The 13,766-nt window shown below is 61.0% G+C and overlaps 1 protein-coding gene across 4 annotated transcripts in view; it reads right to left on the bottom strand.

Moving 5' to 3' along the window:
• CSNK1G2 (casein kinase 1 gamma 2) overlaps positions 1-13,766 on the bottom strand; it is a 37,877-nt gene that overhangs the window by 10,210 nt on the left and 13,901 nt on the right. For all 4 annotated transcript variants that reach the window (XM_035569655.2, XM_035569654.2, XM_035569653.2 and 1 more), the window contains exon 2: positions 2,963-3,457. In XM_035569655.2, coding sequence (XP_035425548.1) covers positions 2,963-3,149 — 187 coding nt within the window. In that variant the 5' untranslated portion in view covers positions 3,150-3,457. The remainder of the gene's footprint in view (positions 1-2,962; positions 3,458-13,766) is intronic.

Here is a 13,766-nt window from a genome sequence, read left to right as displayed (position 1 = left end):
AGAAGCAGCCCCTGGGCGAGCAGGAGCCTGGGGGCCACGGGTGAAAGCCACGGCTCAGGCTTGGGAACGTCCCCAGCAGCCCACGTGTTCCCTGGGCAGGGACATGTCCCCAGCGACCCGCTGCTGGCTCGTCCGCTGCACGAGGACCCCCTGCTGCCTTCCCCTCCCTCCCCAGTGCCGTTTTAATTTTAAAAGAGGAGTTAACTTCCAGTGTTTAACTTTGAAGGAAGACAGCTGCCATGTTTCCACTCCGGGGTGGGGGAGAGGGGCAAGCACAAAACACTGCAAGCGACGAACGTGTAAAAGTTCAGCGTGAGGAGACCAAAAGCAGCCGCTCCTGCCGGATCCCCGCATCCTCACCCCACCTCCCCAGGGCGGCACGGACGGACAAACGGCTGCTCCTGCCTCCGAGGCAGCTCTGGGGCAGCCCGGCACTGGCGGAAGGCTTGCACAGCGCCCAGCTGCTTCAGGCTCCGACCTCAGACCTTTCGGGAGTTTCCTTCCTGCACCAGCGCCGTCACAGCGGGCCGCGGCCTCGCGCAGGATGCCAAGGGCAGCGCGGACACCGAGGGGGGGATCCACGCACAGCTCCGGCAGCCAGGAACTCCTGGCCAAGTCGTTCCCCTTCTGGCTGCCCGCAAGCGCCTCACGCCTCCAAGAAAAGCTTCTTTTCATTAATTATTTATTATGTTTAACAAAGGGCCCCTGAGCTTGCACACCTCCAAACCTCGGAGGACGCGCGTCCCCAGCCAGGGGCTGAGCTCAGGCACCCAGGGCAGAGCGGCGCCCGCCTCCTGGCGCAGCGGTGGGGTCGGGCAACGCGGCACCTGCGTGGAGACAACTTCCTCGCCCTCCGGCCCCCGCTGCCGGGAACGGAGGAGTTGCCTCCAAACGTGTTTCTGCAAGATCTCTGGGCTTTTTTTTTTTTTTAAAGGAAAAAGCGCAGGAGAATTTTATTTTATTTTTTAAGCGCTGAGCTACACTTTGGCCTCCGCAACCTGCCTGCTTTGAGGACCAGACACTTCCTTCCCAGGGGAAACCTGGGTGCCCAGCGCGCCAGGGAGCATCCCTGCTTCCACCACCACGGCACAGAGGGATCCCTCCGGACCCCTGCAGCTCCTCTGGAGGAATCCCTACTTTGTGTCAGGTCCCAAGGGCATTCCTGGGCCCTGAGGCAGCTCAGAGGCACGCCTAAGGAAGAGCGATGCGAGTTTAGGAGCAGAGCCACGTAGCTGTGGCTCACGCTGCTGCGCTGAGGTCTTGTGCTCAGCCCGTTAGGGGTGGGCACTGCGGGGTGGGACGGGGTAGGAAAAGCGCACAGAGGGCCCAGAAGCTGCCCCGCACCGCCCCGGTGCCATACCCGGAACGCGAGGAGCCCGGTCATATCAGCTCTCGGTGCCAAGCACGCCAGCTGGGGCAGAGCAGCAGGATCGGCCCCAGCTGTTTCGGCTTTCTGCACACTTCCCTTTCAACTGCAAGAGTCCGGGGAAAAGTCCAGAATAAAGCAGGGCACAAGAGCAGGACCTTGGAGGATGTGCCAGGCTGGAAGAGGCGGCGCAGGCTCCGCAGTGGGAGGCGCAGTCCCCGAGGGCACCCGGTCCCAGGCAGGGGTGAAAGGAGCAGCTGCTGGGCCCAAATCCCAAAGCCGTCCGGGAGCCTCCCTCCCCTGGAACAGGCAGGGCTGGAGGAAGGAGCAGAGCTCTGCCCGCTGCCAGGGCCGGACCCTGCGCCGCTGAGCGGCTCCGAAGCAGCGCCCTTGCCCGCGCTCTGCAATTACACGGCGATCCCACCAGGGAGGTCGGGGGCAGGACGGTTTAGGCTGGCACCAGGCAGTCTGTGGGGCTGGGGAGAGCTGACAGCAAGCTGCCCTTACCTCCGTTACCTCCCCGCAGGCAGGGCCGGCACGCCGAGGTGGGGAAACTCCCCCTGCCCTCCACGGGGTGCCGGGGCTGCCGGCGGCTCGGGGCTGCCTCCCACCTCCGCTCCTTTCAAAACCCCGAGAAGCCGCTGAGGAGACCCCGCCGACTGCAGGCTGTGCTCCGAGCTCGGCTAGAAAAGGCGCTGGTCAAAGCACCGCGAGGCAACAAGCCCCGCGGCCGGCACGAACCCCCAGCCTCTCCGGGGAGCGGCTCTCCGCCAGCTCCCTCCGGCACAACCCTTCTCCCAAAGCGCTCGCAGCCCAGCCGAGGCCGACGCATCCACCACGCATTCCTGGAGGCGGCCAGCCTGCACACCTGGAACGGCGCTGCCCGGCACTGCCAGGCCTCTCCTGGCTGCCCACCGGGGAGTCAAAAGCCCGGTGAAAACCTCCTGGGGCACTTTGACTCCTTGGGAACGAACAACCCACCCCCCAGACCGAGGAAGGGTTTGCTTTTGAACCTTTCCTGCTAAACGCGGTTCGAAATCGAAAGTGACCGCGAGAATTTTGGGGTTTTATTCAGCCCTTTTTCTCTCCCCTCCATAAAAGTTTCCGGAGGGTATGTGAAACGAGCCGCTTTTACCAACCGGGGAACTTCCCCGGAAGGACATACTGCCCCTTCCCCGCGTGCCTGCCGCGGCAGACCAGCACCACGCAGACCTCCCGCCCTCCCTCCCGAGGCACAGCGGCCCCTCGGCACACGTCATCCCCTACGGGATCCTGCACCAGGACCACCGGGACCGAGCTTCAGCGCGTTCCGTGAGGAACCCCCAGAGCAACAGGTATGGGAAAGAGACAGAAACACCTCTGCGATCGGTCCGCCAGCTCTGAGAGGGGGTTTGGAAGATGAAGCACAGCGGGAAGGCGCTGAGGGGAAGAAAGCCCCGCGACGGGAGCGCAAGCTACCCCAGCACGCGATGCCTTCACAGCCGCGTGGCCGGTCAGCATTCTTAGTGCCCGTACCAGCTCCTCCTGCTGCAGGAGGACGACGCAGCAATCACGGCACAAGCAGGCATAGCGAGGACAGAAGAAGGCCCTTCTCACCTAGACGGAGCTCCCCGAAATTGCCGCATCCAATCTTCTTGCCGACGCGGAAGTTGGGACCCACCATTAAGACTCCCGAGTTGGTTCCAGCACTCCGGCTTCCATGACTGCTCCTTCCTCCACCCGTCTTGGACATCCTTTTACCTTCCTCCAGCTCCCCTTTCCCTCCTCTCTTATCAAAATCCATAAGTTTGTGATACCCCGGCCTCTCCACGGTTACGCTGCTGCCATACAAATCCCAGAGCTGCCGAAAGTTGAGGGGCGAGGAGAAAAGAAGCGGGGCTCTCCTTGGTTAATACACCATCCTGGTGCGATGGGAGGGAGGGGCGTGGAGAAGGAGGGATAAGCGGCCACCCACGGGTGCTGGGCTACTGAAACGTTAGTGCTTCCCGAGGCCCCGCCGGGATTGTCATCGTCGCCAGCTACAGGGAGCTCTTTGGTGGCGAGAACATCCTGCGGAGATGGTCCTCCCAGCGCGGCTCCTCGCTCGGCGAGCTGCGGAAAGAGAGGGAGAAAATGAGCACGAGGCGACAGGGAGGGAGGTGCCAAGAGGGAGCCCCAGCGCCGCGATGGCTCCCGTCTCCCCGGGGGCACGGCCCGCTAGCGATGACGAAGGGCGCTGCGACGGAGGGCTGGGGGAACGGGAGCGGCGCAGCGGGTCCAGCTTCGAAAACGCTGCCATAAATAAACAAAGCCTGGCCACGGCAGGAGGCAAAACAGTGAGTCGGAGCCAGAAGAGTTCCCTGGGGAGAACGACGTCCCCAAGGAGAAGGCTGCCGGCGGGTGAGGACAGGCTTTCTCTGGGCACAGCAGCCGACGAGGCCAGCGGCAGCCAGGGCCCATTACCCCCACTGAGAGCAGCTGAGGGCCGGGCACACGTGCGCGCTGTGCTGTCACGCGGCGCCTTGCCCAGGTGGGACACGAAGCCAGGTCCTGCTCCAAGCGGGGCGCTGCCACCCAGGAGGGAGAGCCATCAGACCCGCGGTTCTGAAGGATCGCAGTCGCCCCCTGCTCGCTATCTGGCACGGAGGGCAAGGAAACCACGGGGCAGAGGAAGCCAGAGCACGAACCCAGAGCTTGTGCGGCCCCCGCAGGGAGCGCCGCCGAGGGATGGCAGGGCTCAGCCCTTGGGCCAGCTCCTTCCCCCGTGCCCACCTGGCCAGCGGTTCGGCACAACCCCACCGCGCTGCTGACCTGCGGCAGCCCAGTTTCACAGCCAAACCGCCCCCTCGCTCCCCTTTTTGGGGGGTGGGACAACAAATCCCCCCCCCCCCCCCTCAGCTCCCAGCGCAGCGGTGCTCCCTGCCCGCCCAGAGCTGCGGCGTGCCCTCCCGGCAGCGCGGGGCAGCCCGGACGTTAAACACGGGGCTGAGCATGCAGAGGGCCAGGCAGGTCCGAGAGCACGCCGGGAGGCCACGTGAGAGCCGGCCGGACAGCCGGCCACGCGCATGCACAGCGTGCTCCCCACCAGTGCGGATCGCCCCGGCTTTTGTTCCCAGGCCCCGCTGGGAGGCAGCCCCCCCCCGGCTTCCCCTGCTCCTCTCCAGCCCCAGTTGCCACCACTGCCGACCGCGGCCCTGTTACCTGCGGGTTAAACAAGCAAACCCACACCCCTCAGCGCTCCGACTCCAGGAAATGAGCACACACTGCAAGCCCTGAGGCTCGGCCAAAGCCCATAAAGCTTTTTATTGGCCCTCAATAGCTATTAATAATTATTTAAAAAAAAAAAAAAGGGGGTTCTTGTGCTAAAAGGGTGCACGGGGGGAAGCGGGGCAGGGTCTAAGAGGAACGGAGGAAAAGAGAAAGAAGGGAGGCAAGCCGGAGCTCGGTGAGGGGCAGGACCCGGTGCGCGAGGGGCAGCGGTGGTGGAGCCCCAGGACTGCTCCGTGCTCGGCCCCCGTCCCCCACTGAGCCTCGGGGGCTGCTGCGGGTGCGCGGCGCCCATCGCCCGACCCCTGGGCTGATACCTCCAGAGAGCCCCAGCCCTGGAGACCGACGGCAGGCGCCCAGCCAGGCCGGGACCCGCCGCCCGGTGCCAGCACTTTTCTCCCCACGCATCTCGGACCTTCCTTCAAACACCTCCGTCAGCCGCAGACCGCAGCGACGCCCAGGGCTTCAGCCACAGGAACGCCCTACAACGAGCAAAGGCAGCTCCCTGCCACGCCGTGCCCCGGTACCCAGCGCCTCTCGGGCAGGGGAAACTGAGGCAGGCAGAGCCCGCCAACCCCCCGAGCCCGGCGGGCAGTTGGGGGCTGCCTCCTGCCTCCACGCTCCCTGCCCCGGCAGCTCCGTCCCGTGCGGGCAGGAAGCGGGGTGGGAGCGGCGGCGGAGCAGGGCTTCCCCGCGCTTTGTTCTCCCCCAGCCCCGCGCGCACACGGCCGGCACGTGATATCCTGCTCATTCTTCGCTCCCCTGATAGTTTCCGCCCCGGTTCGGCACACGGCACGGCCCTGCCGCCCCGCTCCCACCTCCGCCGGGCCCCGGGGAGCCGATTCCTCCGCAGGGCGTTTCGGGAGCCCCCGGCCCCGGCGAAGGGGAGGCAGGCGGCGACACACGGGCCGTGCTGCTTCGCACACGGTTTTCGGTTTGAATCAGGCCTTTATGCTCAGTCCCAGGGGATTTCATGCCCAGACTGTTTGCACAGAGTCAGGCGGCTGACAGCCAGAGCCCTGGGAGCTCCAGCCCCTGCTTTCAGGGTTATTATTTTTTTTTTTTTTTTTGAGTTATGGGCCAGTCTCTGCATGGGAATTTCAGACAATGGAGTGAGACAGGGCCCTAACAGAAGGGAAAAAATACATTTCTAGCCTTAATAAATACTGCTTCCTGTGAGCACTCGTGGAGACCGCGCTGCCTCCCCCGGCTGAGGCAAACATCCGCAGCGGCGCAGCGCGACAGCGGCCCCCGGAGCGGCCACCCAAAGGAGCCCAGCTCTGAGCCCCAATTTCGGGCTGCGGGGCCGGGTGTGCCAGCAGGCTGCCATGCTCTGAGCCCCCCGTTCCCAAAGCAGGCCGGACGTGTGAGCGAGGGCAGGGCCAGCAGCTTCTCCCCGCGTGGCGAATCTATTTTTGCCGCTGAGAAGCGCCAAGGAGAGGCGACGCCTCCCCGCACCTCGGCATGAAAGCGGGACCCACCTCTTTGCGCGGTTTCAGCGACTGGTCAGGCTTTCCACTATGTGCCGTGGAGGCAGCCCTGGCTCTTAGAATTGAGAACAACCTCATTAGAAACATTTGGTAAAATCCCAGGACTCCGGTGGCTTTGGAGCAAACAGCCCCGCCGGACTTGTGAGAGCCAAACCTGCGCTGGTCCGGCACAGCCACCTCTGGACGAGCGCCGGGGATCCGGATCTGCCCCACGCTGTCACCCAGGGGTAGCCGCGTCACGGGGAAAACACGTCCTGGTAAAACCACCAGGCATTTTTGCATTTCCAACACGAATCCTCACCCAGGCCTCACTCAGTCAAGAAGCCTCAGAGAAGCACCTTCCAGGCTGCATTTGTTGGCCTGGCGTCAAATCTGATGCAAGATGAGACTAAGAAAAAACTTCTTTCTCTCTTCTGGGGGGCGGGGGGGGGAGGAAGAGTAAAAAAGAAATTGGCCTAAAGTTTGATGGGAGAAATTCCAAAGCAAGCTGTGGTCTTAAAACAAATAAGCACTCCCCTGCCCTGCAGCATTTGCAATGTGAAGTGCTCCAACCCAGGGAACCTGAAACTGAAACAAGCTGCAGACAAGTGCAAGTGACGTGAGCACCTCCCCAAAACAGAACCACAGAGACACTGAAAGTACCATAAAGGGGGCAAACCAACACCCAGAGATCATCGGAAAGGCAGGGAAGGGGTTGGTGGTGTTTTTGTTTAAGTCTTGGGTTCTCTTTTATTTGCCATCTGGTTTTCAGCTTGCCAGGTCTGCTCCAGTCACATTTACAAGCTATTCCCCGCAGTCATGGGGGTGAGAAAAAGAGGCTGGGGGGTTCTTTTTTTCTTTAGAGAAAAACAAAAACAACCCCCTGCAGTTCCAGTGCTATCCCTTGTCTCTGAGACCCAGGACTCCGGAGTGAGGCTCCCCACCACATATGCAAGACCAAAACGCTGAAAAAAAAAAAATCTTTTTAAAATTTCTTTCCTGTGAAACCTCGTGGCTGACGAGAAAGGGTTTGTACAATAACATCTGGGGCACATTGTTCTGGGCCCTTCATACACACACACAGTTCCTTGCCCAAAGAGGTTACAATTAAGCAGGGCAAGACAAAAGAGGGGAAGAGGAGGGGAAAAAATAGCGGCCCGGCGCAGGGAAGCGATGCCCAAGGTCACCCCGAGCAAGCCCGCGGCTCTCCTCAGGGCAGAGCACGGACGCCCTGGCCCAGCCACGTCCCGCCGGGCGCCCGCTGCGGCGCTGCCACCTCGTCACGGAGACCGGCCAAGACGAGCCCCGGTCCCTGCAAGCCCTCAGCACCGCCGCTCGGAGCCGGTCTCCCCGTGCACTCTGCGCCTTGCGAGCGGCAGAGGAACACAGCTGCCTCCAGATGAAAGGGAGAGAAAAGCTTCTTGAGAGCACAAGGAAGAAAAGCCCTTGACGCTGCGCAGCTCAAAGCACAGATCCCTGCCAATTAAAAGCTAAAAATAATCACAAATACCCTGATGTCCCAAAGGACAACCCATCAGCTGGCTCCAACACAGAAATCCAGACCAAGAAGCAACCGGTGGCCTTACACAGCTGAAACCAGAACCCAATAAATCTTAAAAGTTTAAGAAGCAGATGAAGTCTTAGCTTACAAGGAGATCAAAAGTCTTAAAACAAAGGAAGATCCAGAGCGTTTAAAATAAGCTGCAGACGGTCCCAGATGATGTCTGGAAAGGTTTGTAGTTAAAAATGCGTTCCAGTCTTCGGCACCGGCAGCCAACCCCGGTCATGACGGAACGGGGAAGAGCTGTGCCACGACAGGGAGGTTTCCCAGAGCTCTCAAAAACCCCACCAGGTTTCCCCAGAGCTCGATCTCTCCCCCAGGAGCCCGCAGTGAGTGGGCAGGATCGAGGTGGAGGTGGGAGAGGGACCGGGGGCAGCTCTGAGCAGAAGCAACCCAGAAGCACAGCGAGCCAGGAGGCACCGGTGCTGCCGGCCACCTCCAGCTTTTGAGCAGTCGGCAGAGGCGCGAGCACCAGGACGCAGCCTCCAGGCACGACCGCAGCGCCGCCAGCCCCCGCCGCTCCTTCGCTGGGGCCCCCTGGCCATCTGAAAAGCCGCGCGGTCGGCTGAAATTGCACCCTGCCAAAAATAAACAGCGGGCAAGCGTAAGGGGGCGAGAGTCGCTGAGGCTGCGGAGATAACGCGCGGCTGGGGCCGGGGAAAGCGGCTCCCGGGACCGCGTTTCAGCGACCTACCTGCAGCTGGAAGGCCCGCAGAGCTTCCCCGGGACATGCTGTCACCTGCACAGCAGCTCCGCTCCTTGGCGTCAGCCGCCGCTTGGGTTGCGGCTCAGCGCCAGCACGAAACCACCCCGCGAGCTGGTTCCCTCCGCCAGCCGCTTCTCAGCACGGGGACGCTGCTCCGCCGGCGGCCCCCGAGGGAAGCAGCGCTGCCGGTGGCGGGGGAGAGGGTAGGAAGCCCCCAGCTGGAGACGAGGCTGAGGTGTTAAACGCCAGGGACAGCAGCTGGGGAATCTCCTGGGTCTGAGAAAGCAGGAAAGGCCCTCGGTGCCGCAAACGGAGCCAAGTGTGCTCACAAAATTAAGAAGTTGAAACTCAAGCAGCAAAGAGAGGCACATGAACAGCAAGAGGGTGGTGGCAACGTCTAACCATCGAGCCGCGACCTCTCCATCTCCCCTCCACGCTACGCGGGGGCACCCGCAGCAAGGGCAGGTCTCTGCACTCGTGGGGAGACCTCATCCGGGGGTGCAAGGAGCTGCAGGATGAAAACAGAAGCTGAAAGGGGCAAAAAAAAAGTTCCCAGCCCAGTGCTGGGAACGGCAGCGGTACAAAAGGCCCTCCTGAGATGCAGGCTCGACGCACGGCCACAGGCGCCACGCGCTGACGGGGCCACGGAGCGCAGAGGGCACCAGGTGCTGGAGGAACGAGGCTGCAGCTTGCAGGCAGACTGCGCCGGCTACTTCAGAGGGTTGGAGCTGGCCACGAAGCCACCTTCTGCGAACACCAGCCCTGGACCGAGAGGAAAGGAAAACCTTCTGAAGTCCCAAATCCTTCCCGCTGGGTCTGCAGCACCCCGTGCTCCCCGGGGCTGACAGGAGTCGCCCTCTGGGCTGCAGCTCCTCGCTTTGGAAACTCTGAGAGCTCTGAGAAAAACCCTGTCCGCACAGCTGCCACAAGAGGGAAATCCAGCAGAGTTTCCGAGGTGTAAAAACCACTTTTCGTACCCTGGGAATTCAACGGGCAACCCAAGGTGGTCCGAGCCCAACGCCAGCACATCCTGCAGGACAGCCAAGGTGACCGGCACACCCGGAGCGACAGCGGGAGCCTGCCCGCGTACAAACCCAGCCCGCCCCCCCGTTAGTGAGCTGACGGTCAGCAACACGCACGGGCACACCTTTACGGCGGGACGGGAGCGCTCCCCCAGCTTCGGCACCAGCGTAACCACGTGGGCTTCAGACCCCTCCCTTCCCCAACCGCCCCCGTGGCGGCACCAGACCCCGCTCGCTCGCCTTCCCTTCGCCCTGCCCGCACACTGGTGGGACGGCCCCACGCAGCGGCACGGCTCCAAGCGCGGCTGCCCGCGCACGGGACACACGGGGCAGGCTCCTGCCCTCGCCTCGGGGGTGGCACCGCGCTCCATCGCGTGTTGCCAAGCTCCCCGCGACGCGAAGCCTTCGCGCTGGTGGGCGCCGAGCGGATTTTCGAGGAAACAAGACAATTGGTAGGAGGTTCTTTTGTTACGTGAAGAGTCCTTCCAGCACTCGGACTCGGGCAGTTCACGCTGACCTGTGGCTTGGGCAACAGGAAAGCCGTAAGCTGGAAGCGCAGGCTCCTCTCCCCGCCTTGTGCTGCCAGGCTCGGCGACGCAACGGGCTCCCCAGGGACCCGCCGAGCTTCCTCCAGCCCTGGGCCGCGCAGCGCCTCGCTCCTTCCCACCGCAGGAGCGCGATCGGCTCAGACGTGGGTCCACAGCGTGGGCCGTCGCCTGCTGCTTCCCCACGAGGAAGAGGGGAAGTTTGCAGCTGGGAGAAAACCCGTCCCCGGTCCTCATTCTAGGGAAGGCTCCGACGCGGGCTGAGGAGCCAGGGGGATGGCGCGGCACCGCGAGCTGCTCCACGCCACACCTCCACCAGCTCCCGCTCTGCTCAACCCGAACCAACCCACCGGGCAGCAGATCGGTGTGTTCTGGCCCGATTTCCTCCTCCTTCCTCAAGGCAAGAGCGGCGCTTTGAGAGAGGAACTCGGGGCACCCAGCTCGGGGCGCGAGCACCTTGCCCAGGAGAGCGGGGCCAGCCCCGCGGTGCCGGAGGACGGACTGCCGTGTGGTGACAGCCCCTGCGGAGGGCAGGGGTGAAGGGCTTTTGGGGGGGAATCCCTGAAAATCAGGAAGTCCTGAAAGCAGCTGCTTTCCCAGCAGGGCGAGATGCTTTGTGGTTTCTGCAGCCACAAGAACGTCACCCCCAGCCCCAGCGGGGTCGGGTTAAACAGCGACGGCCTTGGGGCCTCCTCGCAATGGCCGAGGCCTTTCCCTGCTCGCAGCCAGGCGGGACCAGCACGGCGCTGTTTACTCCGTTTCCTCCTCTGTGCGTTCACGGTGGTGTCGGCACAACAGGAAGCTCTTGTTAAACCCTTCATTACTTCACTGCCGACGCAGAGCCATCGGGGAAGCCGGGCGTAGCGCAGCGTGTTTTGGGAGACAGGGCAGCCTGGCAGCTCCGGCTCAGGGCTGGGATTTCAGAGCTCGCAGCTCCGGCTTCCCGGCCCCTCCGCATCCCAGCCGTTACGCTGGGATAACAACCCCCTGCATCTGCTTTGGCCATTCGAGCTCCCTGGGGAGACGCTTGGCTCCTTCTCAGCTTTTGAGCAGCGCTGAGACCTCAGCAACTTTCTCCCTCCCCCTCCTCCAGAGCATCCTTCAGGGAACAGCCCCAGAACCGGCTGAAGACCTCCCGCCTCGGCCAGCAGCACCGTGCCACGGAAGCCGCCCGCCGTAGCTGCCAGGTCACTGGCCAGCTCGTGCCCACGAGCAGCCCGGAGCTGAAGGCCCGCAGCCGGCCCTCCCCGTGGCTTCCTCGCAGGCGGTTCCATCCCTGGTGGCACCGACACCGGTCCACATCTGCAGGCTGCTGCGGGACTGCGGCACCCAGTACCCGGCAGACGCAGCCCCAACGCCACGGTCACCGCACCGGGAGCGCCCCAAGCGCCGGTCCCAGCGCCGGTCCCCTCTCAACACCGAGCAGACACGGCTGGTCCCCCCCCCAGCCCGGTGGCGCAGCGTGGTTTCCCTTTTGGCCCCACCAGGTTTGTATAGCGAGGACATTTGCAAGGGAATTTTGTCCAAAACTTTTTTTTTTTTAATCCCCCTTCATCCGAGTTGTTTCTTGACAGGAGAAAAAAAAACAGGAATAAAGCCAAGGCTAATGTTTCTACCAGAATTTCTTTTAGTCTTCAGGGGAAAAAAAAAAAAAAACCTAAACTGTAGAAGCAAAGCTTTTAATCCGACATGATCCGAGCATCCTCGTTCCAAACCTCCCCTCCCTTCCTGGCCTCCCAGCTCCCTGTGAGGACATGGTGTGTCCGCGGGAGGACACAGGGCTCCACCCGCACGCACTCGGCCCCACGGCACCGGGCGCTCGCGGCAGCTCCAGCAAAAAAAAAACAAAAACAAAACAAAAAAAAACACCAGCAGAGCAAATGACCGGCACCTCCAGCTATGGAGTTAACCCGGAATAAATAACAACAGTAATAAAAAAAGACCGAGGAGGAATGCTTTGAGCTTCTGTCAGAGATTAAAGCATTTATCACGCGGGGCTCTATTGCCGTACCACCCCTGCAACCCTCTGTGGCTCTCGACCACGTCCCAGAAACATCCAAGCCACGAAAATATCAGGATTAGAGAAGTTAATAATAAAGCATTTGATGTTTTTACCCCCTCCCCCCCCAACCTCCTGAGCTGTGAAAAAGATGGGTTTTTCTTCCTGCCTTGCAGTGCCTGGCTTCCTCCTCCAGCTACTGCGTCTATTCGGCCGCTCTCTGAACCAGAGGAGCTCTCTCCTCGCTGGCCATTCCCCTCCCCGGCAGACCTTTAGGCACTGCGCTCTGGTCACTTCTTCACCTCCAGCTCCAAGTCTCTCCCCATTTACTTTCTCCCAGCCTCCAAACGTTCGCGTGGCTTTTTAATGGGTTCCAGCGATTTCTTCAGTGCTTTTTCTTTAAGGAAAGAGTTGTGCACTACATCTTGCCCTCGACAACAGCAAGGGAAGTTGAGCCCCAACACCGCAGCAGAGGACGTCCCTATTGACGGGGAGGCCTGCTTCACGGCTCGGCGGCCTGACAAGCGCTCAGCTACCCCGAGTCCCCACAATGCAAAACCAATAATGACTCACGCGTGATTTCATTGAGATCTGTCGAGGTGCCGGGCTGACGTTCAAAACCATCGAACTGCTTCAGAAGCAGAATCTCAGCCGTTTGGCACATTCCAGCAGAAGCAGCACCGCGAACGATGCGGTCGGGGCGGGGAAAGGCTCGAGCAGCCATGGCTCTCGCTGCACACGCAGCGTCCCCTCCGCACAGGGCCCGACCCAACGGAGATGCACAAGCGAAGCCTGTTAGCTGCTGCCCAGACATAACGAAATTAAACGAGCAGCAAAACTGGAGAAAAACGCCAAATGGGATTTTTCAGCTCGTGGCAGAGCCCAGGTGGGTGCAACGGCAACGCTCCGAAGGTAACAGGGATAACACAACCTCACACGGAAGTGCGAGCTCCTGGTGCTACCGCGGCTTTAAGACATCTGCTCCTTTCCGAGGAGAGCACAAAGCTCGGGCCAGAGCGCGGCCCTGGCAGGTGACACAAGCTCCCAAGGCGAGGATGCGCGTGCATATCAGCAGCTTCACCAAAAGTCGGCTTTCCGACGGCCGTTCGGCAGCAATTACCTGGCACCCAACAATATCCAGTAAGGGAACGGGTCCATCTTTAACCAACACAAGCGGGGCAGTTTTGATTCCTGTCTGCTCCCCACTTGCATAAGCAGAAATGGAAATCGACGCGCTTCGGACAGTCAGAATCCAGAACACAGATCCTTAACGGTTTTAAATGCAGAGAAGCTTGCAGAGGCAACACCTGAGCGCCTCAATAAAAGCGGCCACAAAGCAAACTCCCCGCAGCATCTCTCCGCTGCTGTGCATTGCTCTGCGATTTGCTTCCAGCTGAATATAGAATTTCACTCTTTTCGTTGGATCCCCATCCAAAGCAGTTACACCTGGATGGAAAATATGAACAGTGCTTGACCAAAGAGCCGGAAATACCACGACTGAAATTTCAGCAGCAGCACAGGAACCAAGCAAAAAGCTAAAAATACTTCTCTAGGAAATATAGTAATAGTAATAACAGTAAACATACACATGCTAAAATAAGATCAAATCTGAAAACTCGACCGGGAGAGATCAAACACAGCACGAGTCAGCCAAATCCACCCGAGAGCCAAGTGCCCAGTCGAGTCCATTCATCTCTTTGGGCTCATCAGCCACAAACTTAAACTTCCAACTGCAGAATTCACGAAATGTAGCAGAAAAAGCACTGAAACTTCATCAGAGAGGCTTGAATGGCAACAACGCTGCGGCTGACTTTTACAAACCCCGCAAAAAGAACGAGCAATTGGCCCAAGC

Source organism: Cygnus atratus, chromosome 26 (assembly GCF_013377495.2).
Source record: "Cygnus atratus isolate AKBS03 ecotype Queensland, Australia chromosome 26, CAtr_DNAZoo_HiC_assembly, whole genome shotgun sequence".
Lineage (NCBI taxonomy): Eukaryota > Metazoa > Chordata > Aves > Anseriformes > Anatidae > Cygnus > Cygnus atratus.
The sequence above is the reverse complement of the archived record's forward strand: the minus strand, read 5'-3'. Positions and strand labels throughout refer to the sequence as shown.